The sequence below is a fragment of the Daphnia carinata genome, chromosome 1 (genome assembly GCF_022539665.2).
Source record: "Daphnia carinata strain CSIRO-1 chromosome 1, CSIRO_AGI_Dcar_HiC_V3, whole genome shotgun sequence".
NCBI lineage: Eukaryota > Metazoa > Arthropoda > Branchiopoda > Diplostraca > Daphniidae > Daphnia > Daphnia carinata.
The window spans coordinates 12154635-12173286 of record NC_081331.1 but is presented as its reverse complement, the minus strand read 5'-3'; the positions used below and the strand labels follow the sequence as shown (position 1 = coordinate 12173286).

General features: G+C 40.3%; 2 protein-coding genes across 3 annotated transcripts in view; one reads left to right on the top strand and one right to left on the bottom strand.

The window, feature by feature from the left end:
- LOC130691030 (cyclic nucleotide-gated olfactory channel-like) overlaps positions 1-18652 on the bottom strand; it is a 43421-nt gene that overhangs the window by 2971 nt on the left and 21798 nt on the right. The window contains exons 3-9 of the mRNA XM_057513935.2: positions 8218-9585; positions 3798-3938; positions 2567-2719; positions 2276-2413; positions 2018-2185; positions 1569-1701; positions 1333-1505 (exon numbers count right to left, since the gene is read on the bottom strand). Coding sequence (XP_057369918.1) covers positions 1333-1505; positions 1569-1701; positions 2018-2185; positions 2276-2413; positions 2567-2719; positions 3798-3938; positions 8218-9585 — 2274 coding nt within the window. The remainder of the gene's footprint in view (positions 1-1332; positions 1506-1568; positions 1702-2017; positions 2186-2275; positions 2414-2566; positions 2720-3797; positions 3939-8217; positions 9586-18652) is intronic.
- LOC130691028 (uncharacterized) lies at positions 6980-7855 on the top strand. Of its 2 annotated transcripts, none has more exons than XM_057513933.1 (2): positions 6980-7117; positions 7219-7855. In XM_057513933.1, exons 1-2 carry the CDS (start codon positions 7106-7108, stop codon positions 7765-7767), a joined length of 561 nt encoding a protein of 186 aa, XP_057369916.1. In that variant the 5' UTR covers positions 6980-7105; the 3' UTR covers positions 7768-7855. The 2 variants fall into 2 exon arrangements, with proteins under 2 accessions (XP_057369916.1, XP_057369915.1); XM_057513932.1 differs by having other exon boundaries at positions 7039-7160.

The following is an 18652-nucleotide window of genomic DNA, read 5'->3' as shown; positions in this document are numbered from 1 at the left end:
CATCTTCATTTGATTTTATTAGATCACGCATTCGAGATGCGCTCCTATTCTAAATGAACTGCCAGTCTGTAACAGAATTATCACTATCTGACATCTACTGACGCATAGATCTCTCTATCTGTCACTACGCATTGGCTTCATCTCTAATCGCCCAAGAGATAGGTGCCACGATATAAAACATATATGCCGACAGGCCTGTCGACATTCCATTTGTACCGAGGAACTGGAGAAACCCTTGAGACTGGGACTAAAAAGCGCATGGCAACGGTACTGCATCAAAGTGAATGTTATCATCGGTTGGAACGGGAGAAAAAAAAAAGCTCCTGTTATTCCAGTATGACGTCAATTGAATTTGTAGATTGAAAATTCTTGGGAATCGAATATAAAAGGTGAGCTTCAGTAATACCGACATATAGCCTATACTTAGTGTGTAAGCCAATATGATCCAGGCATAGCGCTTTTATACTTTTTTTTTTCTTAAAGTTGAGTAGGCGTTACGTTTTGGAGCATTAGGCCTGCAATTCCAACTATTCAAAGTGCTTTTATGGCTATATTTAACGTGTCAAATCGTTAGCATTGAATGTTTTACGCCATATCTTTGTAGAATGGATAGACATGCAAATGGGAGATGATACACTAAAGATATAGATGCAAACGTTATCTTCTTTTATGCGCAATTTCTCTACTATCGATTTAATTGACAAGTTTTTTTATTCTGTTTTTAGACATTCTGTCGCCTAGTGTCTGTCTACACGACTGACTTGCTTCACTGCAAACGTGTCGAATGCGTTCAACTTGTTTGCTTCCGCGTAAACCCATCCATTTTGGATAGCGTTGCACTGCGCAGAACAAGAGCATTCATTGGCTTATCACCTTTTCCCATCGTTTTCCATTATTGAACGTGGACCTTCTAGCAAAGAGGGCGGAGATATTGGGAGAAAAGTGAATCAACACAGCAGCAACGTCAGTGTAGTTGACAAATAAACAAAGAGAGTGTAGGTAGGACGGAATGAGCATTGTTGCATGGAGTTCACTCTTCCATTTGGGGGGACTGTGAATGATGAATGATGATGCTTCTCTGTGAAAGTTCAAAGTGAGATCTATTTTCAGTGTTACACATTCGGCAAAATATCTTTAAATAACGCCGACGCTTTTAAGCTATACATTTTTTAACACCGATACTTTTCCTTATAGTTCATGCAAACGTGCCCTTCACGCTAAACTAATTCAAATCTAACCGTAAACAGTAATTTCCTACACCTAATCTTGGTTACGAGCCCCGTCGGTGCGAGTATGTTGTAAGAACATAGGGGAAATTATGATGTTTCGTACCTGAGGCTAAGAATGCAGGTGGCATCAGGAGACTACCAGCGGATGGATCACCAAAGAACTGCGGGGTGAGGAGGGGCTGTTGTTGCTGCAATGCGGAACTCCTCCGGCTCGTGCGGAAGCTGCAGCGGCTCTCACCGCCAGTGCCAGTCGATGAAGATGACCCAGCACTTGATCTAGGTATATGTACGAACATGTTACGCTTTATAATTGGGTAGGATTAGGTCCATAAATTTTACCTGACGATGTTGGCTGACTCGGGATTGGACGGCAAGTGAAGAGGGTGTGTGTTGGTCAGCTCCATCCGCTCGAGGGGAATTCGTCCGCTGGACTCGACGAGCCCAGGTGTGGAATGACTCCGCCCTAAAGCAGCTGTTAGTGACGTCGTAATATTATCGTCATTATCAACGATCGAACACGTCACAAAGACGGAATGCTTTTCCCCAATCGCATTCATTATTACGGTTAGACAGTGACCATCGTTATTGGGACTGATGATGATAGCCTTTCACAACCCCTCACGAACTACATACATACATGTATTTATAGCTGTCTAGTTTCTTTTTTAAGTAATCACCCACTAGAGGCTTCTATTGCTACCCCACATTCGTATGTGCGTGTATGACCCCTTACGTATTGATCCGTTTCATCATAATGTCCACATCTTGTTTTGTTTCTCAGGTCGTACCTTTTTCCAGTGGAGCTTTTTTGTACTTTTCCAATCGCTTGACGGCGATGGCTTCCAGTCGGACTCGAGCGGCCGGATATTCCTTCAAAACGTCCCACATATCCTTTTTAGAGAGGACAAACAGGTCGCTGTAGCCAACCGAACGAACCGAGGCCGTCCTTCGATTGCCTATTGCAAAGTAATCAATTATCATGTCTGAAAACCTACTTTTATTTTGTGAAGAGTCAAATTGGAATGCCATTGTTTTAGCGTTTATACCTGCTGTTCCCATATTGAGAATGCTAATCTCTCCAAAGTAGGATCCAGCTTTCAAAGTAGCCAACACCGTGCGTCCATTGTCCGCTACTACCTGAAGTCTTCCACGATTGACGATGTACATTTCTTTACCGACCTCTCCTACAAGTTTTAGAAAAGATAACATGTTAATTTAAGCTCACACATTTCGTGTCAAGTAGATGGCAAATTTCTTTCCCAAAATATCTAGGGGTTTCAACTGTACGAGGCAATCGATAAAAACCTTTTTTGAAAATGAGAAAACGTAATAGGTACCTTTACGGCAGATGTAATCGCCGGGTGAAAAGAGGACAGGTCTTAATCGAAGGACGAGCTCGCACAGGAAACCGGCTTCAGTGTTCTGGAAGATCTCTACTCGCTTCAGCGTGTCCAGGTGAACGTGAATAGCAATTTCCGCTTTCAGCTTGTCTGTATCGTCAGGGTGAACAAGAACGAAAATGATCTACTTCTTATAGGAGCCATTTATCGCTTTCTCATTTTTGTTTTAGCAAACTAAAGTCGTTTTTAGATATTATTTTATGCTATAAAAACAGCTGGCTAAAGGTGAATTGATCACTACAAATGTTACTTTTTCGTCAATTGGTACTTATATCTTGTTCTTTTTTCCCTCTCTGCGCTCACCCTGTAGCAAAACCCAAATTTAATAAACACTTAGCACTAGCCATAAAATATGATTTTTGTTCTCTTGGAAAGAGTTTATGACTTTCTACATAGAATGGAATTTATGTAGACTTAGATTACATCATAAAAATTCAAGGCCCTTGGTATTCACAAAATAACTGCATATAAATTACGCCAACAAAAAGGAAAGAAGAATCCCATTTTGATATTCGTCCTTTTTCGTCCAACCCTCGGGAATGCTACGAGAAATGCAAAACTGTCGCCTTTACCATATTTTAGTGGGGGTGGGAGAAAGGCTTTCCCCTCCGTCTAGTTTCTCTCTCTCTTTCTTTCGCATATACGTTGCTAAAAAGGCTCGTGATCGGAATCGGTTCGTATAGACGTAGCGTTTGCATAGCCCTTTTTCGCATAAGCCGCATAATCTATTATGGGTCTATATAGATATAGAGCTCTATAACAGGCAACAGTTCAGTTGAATCACGTCATTATTCAGAGCAGCCTTCTTCGCCATTTTACACATCAGTTAACTCTGTTGAGCATCAAGCGTGCATCTGATACCAGCACAAATGTGAACCTCTAAAATTTTCTTCTATCGATTTTTTGTTCAACAATTTTTTCTTATTTCATTAAATACAGTTTGACTTATAAATTCTAAAATGAAAAACTGTGAATCTTGTACTGCGTGTAAAAATTCAATGTAATTTGAATTGCTGGCTTAATATGACACGTAAAGTCTACTTTTGGATCCAAACCCCATCCATTGCAAAACTTGTTTCATATGAGAAAATTTATAGACCTGCCTAAATAGCGTGCCACACTATTTTTGATTTTGCGTCAGCAAGAGTATAATAACAAAACATCTTACCGGGTAACCCGCCGACGGATTTTTCCTCATCGGAGCTCTTCTGGGTGAACCACAAATAGTCGAACCACTTGATGACTTTCACTTGCAAGTGCCGAGGTACTCGACGCATCCGCATGTATGTTTTCACGGCGTCAAGTTTAGCTGTAAAACATTAAAAAAAAAAAGAAAAGCATTGCGTTACTGCCGAACGTTAAATATAGGAACTTTGTTCAATGACTTCGACCGCTATATCACGATAAATCTAGCCCTTCCATGTGTTGTCTATTATATAGCCATTCTATTGTGTGGTTTGCGTTTTTTAAGTACTGTCAATACTACTCACGAAGGCAAAAGGAAAACCTCAGTCACGCTCTTCTAGCAGGTATTGCTTATACCGATAAGCGATTACAACAAGAAAAGAAAAAAAAATGCGAGAAAGACAAGACATATACAGTTTGAATTTTCAGTAGCCTTCAGTTTTGATGGTAAAGCTGATATACTTGAATATGTAGTGGGGAGGAAGAAAGACATCAGTTTGGAAGATTACAATCGGGAGAAAACTGTTAATGTCTAGCCTATAAATACAAAAAATGGAAACTTCGGGCTTAGATAAGTCGATATTCGTGATGCTTGTTCAATTTTGATTCAAAATTATGTGTTTTCATAGCCCTATATGGATTTTTAAACAAATTGATTACGATTAATCAAGTCGGGCTTATTTTGTCAGATTTATTTTGTTGGGCCTTATTTTTCAAAGCCGACTTTTTCACGAAAAATAGCTTGAATTCATTTAAAATAACCTTCTATAACCAAAACTGATCATTTATTTCGAGAAAAAATATTAGTTTTCCAATAAGTTGAGTGGTTTTTGAGTAAAATCGGGTTAAAACGGTGTTAGACTAACCACTTTGATTTGAAATAACTCATTTCGTGATTAGACTTGCATCTAAATAAACTTGATATTCGTGATTTTCGTTCAATTTTGGATCGAAACCATGTATTTTGAACGATATCTAGATTTTAGCCAAAAATGAAAAGTGGGAAGGCTATTGCCTTCTCACTTTTGTCAAAATCTGCAAAAAATCGATATCTCTTGGAATGCATTAAAAATCACACAATATACTCAAAATTAAATTCTGATTCAGAAAAAACGATTTTTTTTTCGTCAAATCAACTGCTTTTGAAATGTGGCTGATTAATGAACGCGCTAGTGCAGTAACGTGCTAGCGCACCAACTACTGTTAACCGAAGGCTATAACTTCCCATTGGATATAACGCTCGAATCGGATCATTAAGTGCAGTGCATTACACTAAAGGTCACAAAATAATATACATGCCTACCGTTGGCATTTATTCTCTATTTATTTAAATACAACCATTAGAACGAGAATGATAAAAAATGCTGATAAAATTTGTTTGATAGTGTATGGCTATTGCTATTAAGGTATTCATTTCAGTCCTGGTGTCCGTAGACCTTTATTGATGGAATCAATAATCGGTGGCACTATATTTGTGTGTAATGGCGGAACAGTCGACTTCCTGTCTACCTGAGTGATTGTAATGGCCGTGTTGCATTAACCAGGACATTGTTCATTTATTATAGGTAATATCCTGCTGCGTTGTCTCGCCTCGTCTAGCATACATAATACGTGCTTATTAAACGCATATAAATATGATTCGATTCTATGGCACTTCGTATTAATGGTGTATACCCAGCCTGAATGTTCGATTGGTTGGATAAAGAAGGTGCTATAACGTATTCTCATTTTTTTCAGAAAAAAGAAGAAAATTCTCACATGATGGCTGGCTTATATCGGATCATCAGCGTCACTCTTCCTTCTATTTAGGTATACTGGTCACGTATATACGCGAGTCTGCGGCTATTCATCGCTTACGCGTTCAGAGCATCGTCGACAAACCAATTTTTAAAGAGGGGAAGGCACGATATAGAGCTCTGTAGTGTTATATCGCCACTTTCATTAAAGTAAAAATAGAGCGTTAACACAGTTCTATATTCGGTATACGGTGTGCAACGTATATAATAAAAGGTAGAGCACCTCAATAACGTTGCAGATGAAATGAGTAGAGCAACCGAGGAAACTGCCAGCGACAAAAGAAATGGCTCAAGATAGTTTCTCATCATATTGCTGCTATTTATATATTAAAACGCCAGAGAAGGGGAAAGAAAAAAAAGAAGGAAGAACGTTTATGCACTAGACGGAGTATAAAAAAAAACGAAGCGTTCGTTAAAAGATCAACGAGTTTAGCACAAAGGAACAAAGACTAGCAAGATGCGTTTTTCCATTTGATCTCATCCAATAGTCGAATTTTCGCTCATGTTTTACAATAGACATTCCTACTTTAATGTAGACGTTCGTGTGCTTGAATAATATCTGAACTGCTCCTCAAATTGTATAGGTGACTCTTGTGTTATCGTATTGTAAAAAGTGACGAGTGGATAACTCGCATCTCAGATGTCCGATTGTACAACACATCATTTTTCCTCCGAATTTCGCGAACGAAATTGGAATGACAAAGAAGGCTATTGGCAGCGCATTATGCAGTGTCACATCTATTCAGTTTTGACTGTGGTCTAATCTTGTTTCACTGCCACTATCGTATTCCTTTTTTCGCTGTAACTTCGTTTTCCTAATCGATGTCTCCTTTTCTTTCTGTTCTCGCAGAAGCGTGCGACGAAAGAAAGACAGGGAAGTTGTTGGAATTTACAACGAATTCAATTTTGCAGTCACTGAAGTGGAATATAGATAGCGGAGACGCCGAAAGGCTTCCCCAGAAGCTACGACAATCATTGACACAAATCATATTCGAGCTGTTTAAAATAGTTAACGGCCTTCGTGCTCGTTTACACGAACATCCATTATCTAAAGTCTATTTTGTTCGTGTTTAGCAAATAGGATGCCCTGTCAAAAAGTTCTCACACACTCGAGACATTCAAAAAGAAGTTCGAAAAAGCTAAATCATTTCAGAAGCGTGTCGTTGGATTTAACGAGCGGACCAAGTATCGTTTTACACTAAATCGTAAGTTGCAAGCTAGTCGTATAAGTAATGAACTGAAAAACAAAACGAGAAAAGGTCTTGGTGGTTACGCATCAAGTTCGGGTGTAAATGGAAATCAAATGCCTCTGTACATAAATGGGTTTATCTTATCGTGAGGTCGAGCAGCACTTGGGTGTAGACGAAAAGCCAGAGCGGTCAAGAGTTGAACCCTCACCGTACTCTGTGCCCAGTGCGATTCCTTGTAAACATTAGAAAAGGCATAACCAGATCGTAGTCAGTGTTACGTCTCATCTCAAACTACGAACATCGTCATGAATTTTTTTGTAAGGAACTATGATGTGTTGTGGTAGTCAATTGGTCACAATGGTCCGTTTTCTTTCTGTACCCTCTGACCTTTATTTTTGTCTTTCATTTTCTGGCAAAGGTTCTTTTCTCTGCGTTTATCTCAGTCGCAACGACAGCCCCCGTGATTCTACATTCCGGGATAACGTCGCAATCAATGGTCCGCTCAACTCCGATATTTGCTGGGTCAAGCATGAACATGTACAGCCCATTTTACTACTTAACCGCCAAACTGAAACTTTTGCCAAAAGACATTATCATTTGCATCATTAATCCCACAAAGTGTGATCCTCCGCTATCTGCGCCCACGGGTTACATAGCTCCTGTCCCTGAGGTTAAAGTTCCGTACAGTGAAATCTCCGTTGGTGAAATGCCGCATGTTGACGTTTTTGACACGGCCGTTGCTTCTCATCAAGCGGATGAAAGCGATCATTTTCCCCAGGATGAACCAGCACAACTAAGGTTGAATTCGGACGAGTCAACTAAGCACCACATGATTTACAAACATCAATCGAGCCAGATAAGTTCGGAGAATTTCACAGCTCAACGTTCAAATATCCAGATTCCTGTTCGCAGTTCGCAGGACAACGCCAAAGTTCATTTCAACATGCTCGCGCACACAGCGAACTAAGTTTGCTTTCCCATTTGCTAGCACCACAAAACTCCTAATGAATATTACATATGATACGTCAAAATTTTAAATAAACAGTTTTTTTTTATTTTAACGCATTTCTCTCTGTTTTGCAATTGTACCGCTTATGGTGTTCTACGAAATTCGGTAGAAAAGTAAAGACTGAGGCAACGTACAACGATTGGCGGTTTAAAACGAGACGTCCCTCGACTTGCAAGTGCCAGTAGTCGCTTGCTTTTTAGTTCTGAGTAAGAAACTACTAGCTTTGCTTTGATGATGGACCAACGTAAACATCAAAGAAGTGCGATGCTCTACCTCACAGTACCCGACAGACAACTACACCGTCCTGAATATTGAACGATTAAGGCACTAGGGAATCTAGTCCAACTTTTTAAAGGCAATACAAAGTTGGAATTGAAATATGTATACTAAAACTGTATTTCAACATACCCTGGAACTCTTTTCGAGCAGCGCTGACATTGATGACGATGTTGGAGACGTGTCCGAGTACAGTGGCGAACAACATGAGCCCGAAAATGAGCTGGATGATGACGAACAAGAGTTCGCCTTTGGTGCGAGGTTTGAGGACGCCGCCGGTGGTCGTCAGCGTCAAGGTGCAGAGGTAGAAGCTCTGGAGGTATTGGCCGACGCCGTCGTTGGGATCGGGCGGAGTAGTCCACTGCCATTCTCTGATGAGCGACTGGTCGAAGCTGTTGTTGCGCATGACGATCCGATAGAGGCAGGCGTTCCAGTGAAAGATGACCAACAAGTAGTGGACGAGACTGATGGATCGGAACACATTTGGGTAATTGGTGTGCCGTTCCGTCCTGTCCATGAACGTCCAGAAGCGGTAGATCTTGACGAGCCGGAAGCATCGCAACATGGAATTGAAACCGATGGATAGGTAAAGGAAGTCGAGCGGGAGGAGGCAAAGGCAATCGACGTAGAATGTCGTCGAGTTCATGTAGTGCTGGCGCAGTTTGCTGGCGTCTGTCTGTAGCACACCTTCCTCCAGATAGCCCGTCCGGAAGTGGAAGGCAATGTCCAGCACGTAGACCAAATCGCAAAAGTAGTCGAGACACAACCACATCACCAGCGTGTCGCTGGCGATCTCCTGGAAGGCAAAGCGGTAGATGAGCACCCAGAAGTTGTAGAGGAAGGCCAGTGAGACCACCATCGACCAATAGTAGCACAGACGGCCGGCCGGATCAAAGACGAACGTCCATTTGCAACCACTTCTCGGTCCTGACGATGCACCACCACCATTAGCCCCACTTGACGCAAAGTTATGAGCACCATTACCTCCGAGTTCCAGTTGGCGGGCATCCCAGTTGCGTTCCAGCTTCAATTTATTCTTCAGATCACGCCGGCGGGCATCTCGCGATCTCCTCGTCGTCGAAGACGCCAATAATTCAGTGGCGGCAGACGGAGACAACGAATCATTGGCCTGGAGCAGTTGCTGTTGTTGCGGTTGTTGCGTTTTGTTGACGCAAGCAGCTGAGAAAGACTCGCGGGAGAATCTTTTCGTCAATCCGATACCACCGCTGCTTTCTGCCGAACTCGTTCCAACAACGCCAGACCCGCTTATTCGATTGCTGACAATCTCTAAGAGCGAATGCTTGGAGAAGGACCGATTCCGGGACAAGGACGGAGGTCCACCGACAAAAGATGATCCGCCGGTTGCACCTGTGGCCGAAGAAGAGCCAACGGAACTGCCTCCCGCTGTAAATAAGCCGCTGTTGCTCGACGCCACTGTGTTGATTCGCGTGCCTGAACCGCTCAGTCGGTCCTCCATCAAACGCGCTGACGTGATAATGCCTAAATAAAATAGCAAATTTGTATGAATCACGATGCTAAGTGAGCAATAAACAAATATCCTTGAGCTACGTATGGAAATAATATTCATCAATCATCGCGATGATTTTGAACAAAGAAAAGGATTTATGTATTACGAAGCCAGAGGAAGAGACAAAGATTTAAATGGGTGTCAAGAGACAATGACTTAGTTTATGGCCTACAGGGTCCTATTTATCTCTGTGAAGGATAAAGAATAAAATAAAAGTCGATCTTGATTCTCATCTGATTTCCTACGTTCAACTATGAATTGCTCAAATAAAATAAAAACTATTCTATTTTCCGTCTTAGCGAGATCATGTTAAATCATTCTTGGCATGAAGCGGTGGTGACGACAAACGGACTTGCCACCCTCTCCATGGCAGCCATTGCTTATTTTTCGTTATTGATTTCATTTTCTCACTATCTTTTCTAAAGTTAAATATCGAACAAAACTTCTTTGCAGTTTCATTTAACTAAGACCATATGTTTAGTCGCTTTCGCTTTTGATAATCAAATTTTAATATCTGTAATCGATGAGTATTGTGTATATCAATACATGTAATTCAATACCACAGGCGTAATAGGCCGCTAGATATACACTGTGTTGCAGCCTAAACAGGGATATACCCGACACCATCTTTTACACGTAAATGCGGTCGGGCGAGACAGCCATGTTTAATAGAATTTTGTGCTGGTGGGTTATTGCCATTCGCCAGGGCGTGACTGCTGCGGGCATCAGCCCTATCGAAATCGCCTCACCAATAAAAAGCTCCGCGTTGCACGTGTTTTACTGAGAAACGTACTGAATAACCCCAGCGTGTGATGTGCTGTATATTATTTTATATAGGATCCCGTGTCGCGCCATTGGGATCCAATCAATCCTCGAAATTGGGCAGGAAGTGAGAACTTCCAATTTTCTTTTTCACTGATTCTCCCTATAAACAAATTTCTTTTCTTCCTCCTTTCTTGGATATTAATTCTTTTCCTTTTCTTGACTGAAATGTATAACGTCCTTAAGGACACAATCGGGAATATTAAGGAAAGGCCAATAAGTATAGGGTTGTTCCATGTTGCTTTTTGAAACCAACATTGGCAGAAAACATCCCAGTATTGATTTGTCTTTTAGGGGGACACTCTCCTTCGAAACAAAGGGATGTATATGCTATATGATTCAGAAGTCCTCATTCTTTCCTTTCCGTTTACCCTGAAATGACGATAAAAGATGTACATGGGAAAAGAAATAAAGATTACCGACTTTTACGACGTCTGAAAGAAAGGGTGGGACGCAATTTTTTGCGAACCGTTTCTCAGCAAAGCAATTGCGACATACCAACCCAAATACGAGAAAAAAATTGAAAGGCAACGATTTTATGGGGAGTTCAAAAAGGGGAAGCATGTGAAAAAAGTTTTATACAAGAGTGATTAATGCCACCAAGAAGCAGCTGTTAAAAGTGATAATAACATTATGTAATCGACTATACAATTCACAAATAACGTGACCGATAGTTGCCTACGTCCAAGCGTAGGAGACAAAGGCAATCGACGGAGAAAGTCGTCGAGTTCATGTAATGCGGATTTAGATGTGGATAAATGGGTAAAGCTCTAGCTAGGGTACTAATCCCTTTCACAAATTAGTTTTCGACCCAAATAACGTTAGCCCCTATACACTTTGAGTTTATACATGTAAGGCTTAGAGGCGAAGTTACGCTTTCGAATGCACAGGTGTAGCATCGTTCCTGAGCACCAACAACTGCGCACGATGAATCAAGACAACAGATAAAGCAGAAATTTAGGAGCCACTTACATTTAAAGACATTTTCCGTTAAATATCTTTGTGTAAGGTATAACACAAAGTAGTTGTTTCCTCGGCCATTATCGATTCAAACACAGAAACCCATTAGCCCCTCAAAAAAAAAAAAAATAGAATCTTCAATTGCTTTTTTGCAGAAACAGAGAATAATATTTATACACGATTCGTTGCCACGCCCTTCCATTTTATGGAAACTGTAATTCATGGTATTGCAGTACAGTGAGAAGTCGTCGCTGTAGTTAAGTAAAACGAAATCGAATAGGAACAAAAGGAGCTTCGACTGCAAGGCAAGTGTTTCAATTGCGTCTGGCAATGTGATGCGCAATAAGAAAAGCGCAAAATTCTTTATGGATTATGGAAAGCAGAACATCAGAAAACAGAACCGCCCACGTTAAAAAGGAAAAACAAAATGATAAAAAAAAATGCGAAAAATGTATACAGAGTATCGCAAATTGACGCTGCAAAATTCGCCTTCCGGTGTGACTTGTCCATTAAAAGGAAAGTGATAGATCGGATGAACAGCGCGAATGTCTATGCAACTGCACTAATATAAACATTTGATCTGGTTTTTCCAGCATAGTCAGCCCATTTTGTACTGTTTCCTTTCTATTTCTTTTTTCGTATTAGTGAACTTTTTGGAATGAAAAAGATAAAGAAAGAACAATGATCCTGATATTTGAACGAGCACATCTGTAAATGCAAGTCTTTTACCGATCAGCACGTTTCTAAAATAGAATTGAAAATAGAATTCTTTCCATCGAGACAGATGATTGACACAATTGAATTATTCAAATTTGAACAATGGTGAAACAGTGGCATGCAATTAAGGAAAAGAAATTTTCCATCAAAGGTCATGGTTGCTGCTTCTCCTGCACAGTATTGTCCATTAGCGTCACAAGCTTACAATCAGTTTATCATGTAACTATAACGTTCCGACAACCCCAAAAATGTCATACATGAAATCATTTCCATTTTATTTAACTAGCCTAAATGTTGAAGTTAAAACTTTTGAATCATCTGCTTTTTTTTGTTTAACAAACAAGGAAAGACAGCTTGCATAGATTTGCGATCCAACTTCGCATTCGATCGTGTTACGAAGCAACCATTTCCATTACGAACGATATAATTGCGTAACGAGTGCTTCGGCTATCGCTCTGGCGGAAGATCAATCGTTACATCATGACAGAACAAATTTCAAAGATAATTGTTGCTCGAAATAGAAACCTATTAGCTAAGATAATGAGCTTGACCATCGTATAGTTTCGACTGTAGACGAAATTATTGATAATGAAAATCCAGTGTGATGATGCTCATTAACCAACAGACATACGAATTGGGTGCACACGCCAACGCATTTTTACTTAATAGCTCGAGTATTATATTATGCAGATACCAGTAGCCTTTTAGGTTGAAAAAGAAAACGAGAAACGTTGCATTTTGGAAGCCATTCCAACATTTTGTTTCCTCCCCAACTATCCGAACATCATTTATTGATCGCTTCCTCGTAGTACAAGTGGGCGGTTTTGCCCTGAAATATCCGCTCCTGTTCAGCAATTACCCTCACATTTCTCCACCACTAGAGGAACACAGGCAAGTAAGTTATACTTGCTAGTGGTCGCAAATGAATCATTAATTATGGACGAAAATGCAGACCTTTTCACGGAATACCACGTTGGTTTAATTGGCCAACGAAACAAAAAGGTGGATAGTAAAACTTGGTGCAAAAGAGGAGGAACGAAGAAGATGACACGTTTCTACAATAGCCTTTCTGGATCTTTTAAAAGCGACTAGCCTAATGTTTGTCTCGCATGTTTGGGAGTCATAATTAAACTTCTTCCAAGTGTTGTGACTCGTGTTTGCACGAATCGTTCACCCGGAGAACGACGCTGATCCTTCAAGTTTTTCTACTAGTCCGTACCGAAGGACCCGTCACACGCCATCTTCACGTTTTTCGAAATGGACCAACAGAAGTTTGAGCAGCCACATTCACCGCCCCCCGTATATAGCTGTAGACTCGTATAGTTACGGGGATTGTCCGTAGAATCATCTACGACTACGGGCGCAAATGGGAAACCTGTTGGCTTGATCGTCCGTGTTCGTGTTCTACGTTTTGCAAGGACACACGCCACAGAATTGAAGGATAGATAGACACGTGCGTGATACATGGAAGTTTATATATAAAGCCTGCTGTTAAAGATAGAGACATAAAGGCCACGACCTGTGTCCGTAGAAGCTCTTTCAATACGCATCACACGCACTGTACTTTCGAATGTATTCACGCGGGCACATCGGACCGGTTCACGAAAGGCGAGAGAGGACGGTATTTGTCTGATCGCTCTTCCGCAATCATATGGGAATGCGTACATAGTTTAAAAGGCCAGGGTGTACGATGTGAATATAAAGAGAAAACAAAAAATAGTCTTTCAAGCTCTTGCAGAGTGCCTGTGGGAATTCGATCGCTGCTCCTCAGAAGGGTATCTAGCGAAGCGCAATAGCCAAACAGCAACGACAATCTCAGAAATAAGTAGAAAGAATATTAATATTATGCCCGCATTGGCTATTTTCGGTGAGCGGGAGAATAACATATTAGCAAGGAGCAATTCTCAGAAGGAATGATGACTTCGCTCATATTCGCATATCTCCTTTTGTATGTGTTTTTCGTCTGTAAAAAGTAAATAAGCTGACGCCTGTTTGTTACCATAGGCTGCAAACACAGAGGGAGAGATAGGATCCTATTGATTTTGCCTTACGTTGCCAGCGCTGTTGCACGCCACAACGTAGAGGAACTTATCGGACCGTGCGTCTTCCATTTAGCCCTAGATGTAGACCCGCTTAATAGCGGTTCTCTCGTTCACTCCCATGCTGATTCAAATGCAATTTAACACGCCCTCTTCGCTGGGCTCCGTTTTATTCAATCGTACACTTCAACTCCCGCTGTCCCTGCCGTTGTTATTCTCCTCGCTCCAGATGTTATAAGCAAAAGCTAGTTTCAATTAAGGCTCTGCGGTTTGCCTCTCTCTCTCTATATATATACATTCACTTTAAGAGCTAATGGATTTTACGGTAGCGCCCAATCAACGAATGCAAACTCTCTTTGATAACTGATAACATAATTAATACAGAATCCATCTCATATACTCTTTGCCACCCGCTAGTCTTTACATCGTTCGCCACCGAGCATTGCGATATACACAATTTCAATTCGGGGAGAGGGCAGCAGCAACTTTGGGAAAAATAAAGGTGTTTATTCGATCGGTTACTGAAGCCTTTTATACCTTCCACTTGGCTCTGAGCCATTATTGTTATTCGAACAAAGAGTGAGGCCTGCCAGCTGGCATTGTTAATTGATATCTCAACAAAGCGATGGATAATTGTTTTACAGTCGAAATATAGGCAGGATAATAATAATCAAATTGAAAAGACTGATGTGTTTGATTTACTTTTGGGGTTCATTTTTACAGGTAATACAGGTAGTTTATGTGATGTCTGGTAATGCGATAATTAAACAATAAAAAAAAGGAGCCGACCCAACGCGTCAACGTCTATTCAACCTATATGAAATTGTGTTACTACTGCTAGTCCAGCGGCCACATGTATTGCTGCTGCGTAACACAAATTAATTGTGCCTGATTTCTTTGCGTAGCATACGTTCTACCGATTAGCCGTGTAAGCCGATTTTGCCGACGACGGAAGCGAACTGCAATTGGGAAATTTGTTCATTTGGGCACATTCGCTTCGGACATTGTAATAGCCATAGGTGTAGGCCCTAAAGCAATGGGATGGCAGACCATCTGCGTGATCCAATTTGACCGAAATGAACCCGAACCTTTACAAAGTCGGCTACTGCATAGTTTCTTGAATATAACACTTGACCTTTCCGTCTCAGTTATATTTATATTATATAACTAATACAGTTTCCCTACCATGGCAAGAGGGCAGCTGCATATACACATTAGTCTATTATATGCATGTGATCCTGACGATTATATAAGTGGCATTTTTGCTTCTGCGTTTTATGGCTCTGATTTTATCGCAGCATGTTGCCCGTTGCTAGAGCTGTCATTCCTGAGGTATAGCATTTTCCCCAAAACGTTATCAAGATGTTAGGCTGCACATAGTACAATATGTTCATTGAAATAGAGTGTACGTGGCACTGTAGATACACTATGGTTAGATATACAGTACATATACGGAGCAATACAGAAGATACACGAGATATCTATGTACTTGTCTATACAACCAACAAATAAGTCCAACATCGACTTTGAGTGGTTTCTCTTTTACTGCTTTTTTCATCTTACCCATTTTCACTAAATTTTTTATTCTCTCGTCCGTTCTCCTGGGCACTCCTACCAATGGGCTGTGCTCGTTACGGTTCGTAGCCTTTATAGCGCAGTTGCAATAAATCCTTCTCGGATGTACGCATTAGTTGTTGTATAATTATACTTTGTATGTAACGTGTACCTTAGGAAGCTTCGTCACCATTACTCCTCATTAACCTGCAGAAGTATCGATTTAAACGCAAGACTATGTATAGTTGGTGTTTGGTTGTTGTTGGTTTGTTTGCATTAATTTTTTCAAACATTGCTAATACAAAAGACTATAAGAAATATCCATTCTTTTTGTGATTTCTTTAAGGATTGCGAACCAAAATGTGAGTTTTACATTTATAGATGATTCGTGTAATTGAAGGAAAATACTGGAGTCTCAATTCTGATATCTGCCTCTGTTTTTATCTTGTACAAGCACATATGATGGCGTCGTATGCATTTATAGACAATCCTGCGCTATTTCGGCCTAGCAAATGACATAGAAACGTTGTTTTGTATGCAATGCAGCAGCTATGCAGCGATTGTGCGGTATGGAATGCGAAATGTGAACATTGGGCTGTCGCTACTGCTTTTCTATGCAGTAGATGATATGCTGTTGTACGACATGACCGAACACACAGGGTATTTGATAGTTAAATCAACAACACAAAAAAATCCCTAGAAATAAGAAACTAGGACACGGATGTACCGAGCAAAAGATGCTCTGAAAAATGTCAAGCCCTCCATAGTGAGTTGTGCCGTCAAGGAACATTTTCCTAGAATGTACACAATATACGGCTATATCGTATGCTAAACAATGGAAAGCGGTTGCAGCAAATATGCAGTGAAATCGAACCATACAGTAGATGCCAGCATGATAAATGTAAATTAGGATGACTACCTGAATGCTTTATTACGATGGATAAAAAAAACCAAACTAACAAAACCATGGACCAAGAAGAAGGATATGATACAATTGCGTAGACAGACACGAGAATAATTTCGCTAGTTTTTCATGACGTCAATTGCCAATCATAAAATCGGTCGATGCTAAGCTGCCCAACAGCTTCGGACTTCATATAAAACAAGCAAGCTATTTATAGACACGCGCTATATAAATAGACCTATAATAACATGCATCCAGTATATAGATGCTGGTCTGTCCAAACATATATTTGCTCGCTGAATGGTGACAGAGTGACTCTCCAATTTGCTACGACCCATTGTCTTTCCGCAATTATTATCGATCGATATATACCTCAAGTACGAAGTTATGTGAGTGTCCCTTTCTTCTTATTTGTTTGTACTAGCCTACATATATCGCAATGATGGCTATTGAAATACAGCCTTGCTCTCGTTCTCTGATGATGAATTCTTTTATTGAAAATATCTTGATAATCTTCTAGTTCATAGCAAGAGTACTTTATGCACCATAAATAGATTATGGCCCCATGGTATGCGCTATAAATATACAAGTTTCCATTACATCCTTCACCTGGACATAGTGCCGCATTTCTTGGTTTTGATTATTCTTATATTCAGAGTTGAAAGACGTCAGTATAAGAATTATGACGCTACATGGTCCAGCCAAAGGCATTCGGCTACTTGCTCTGTGCAACATTGGGCACAATATTCTTAGAAAGAATCCCTTACGGAGGTAACAAAATCCTTGACATGCAGAGATTTATGAAATTAGCTTGCTGGTCTTGGATTTTCTCGGAGCCAAATTGTCAAACAAAAACGTTGCCCTGAATTTAAAACTAAACTGAAAACGAGGTCGAGGCGTACATCCATCAAGCATTCTAAAGAAATACGCCCGTACACTTAAAGCTCTTTGTCTAATTGGTTACGAGAGGCTTATACACACGGCAGCTTACATAGGCTCTCTACGTGCACGTTGGCTGTTCGCGTGCGTGCCGTTTTCTTTTTTTTTTTCTAATAAAACTTTTTCGTAAGATTTGTTTTTGAGCCTTTCCAATTCTTTACAGACAGTTACGCCAATAGTACAGGAGATATTGTACAGGCGACGTCCGTATAAAAAGAAAATTCACTCGGAACGCGTGACATCCAACGTCCAAACTGATCACACGAAATTATAGCAACCTTTCGTGAAAAGATTTAGCAGCTAAAATGATTTTTTTATACTTCTGGTTTTTACATTGGCCTTGTACAATTAAGTAAAGGACCTCTAACGCCATTACGTGATCGAGTTAAATTCTAAAATACGTGTGCTTTCATCGAACGGCACTTTAAAATTGAAAATGTGCATATATTTGTTAGAATTGCTTACATTACTTATTTATTCATCATTAAAACAAGCCTTTCGATTGATATTCTTCAATAGTAAACGAAAGTTCGTGACATTTCTATCGTAAAGAAATAGAAAAAAAATAATGAAGTTCTATTGCTATTTCGTTAGAGGCCATCCCTTGCTGCCACTCGTATACAAAAAAACAAAAAGTGAGGACTTCCAACACATTTTTGCTCACACGGTGGAAGTGCAAATGTCTAGTTTCTTTTCCATATTTTTTATATACCGGGAACTTAAATCTGGACAACATCGATCATCCGTGCCCACACTTGGATGCGTAAAAATTTCATAGAAACTTTATTGAATTTCTTTAAAATGCTGTTGTAATATAATGGAATCACAACACAAGAACGAATCATCCGTTTCGCTTGTGATCTCATAACATTAGACACATAAAAACTGTACGTAACAGGAAAAAAGAGAAATGCTAATATTTTCCGAAGCATCGAGAGAAAGCAAAAGGAAACAAAAAAGTTGTTGGCATTTTGATGTTTTGTTTGTCGGCGCGTGACATTTTGCCTCATCGGGAGCAAAGCGGATGATAGGCTATATCGTGATTGTGTTCTACATGGAGACAGCAAAAGCGGTGGCGAAAGAACATCACATTTCGGAGCCACG

Excerpts from the sequence above, each read along its gene's own strand:
- LOC130691028 (XM_057513932.1), top strand. The coding sequence starts at position 7,128 with ATGATGTGTTGTGGTAGTCAATTGGTCACAATG. Across the intron at positions 7,161-7,218 it reads GTAGTCAATTGGTCACAATG|GTTCTTTTCTCTGCGTTTAT; the intron begins GTCCGTTTTCTT and ends TTTCTGGCAAAG.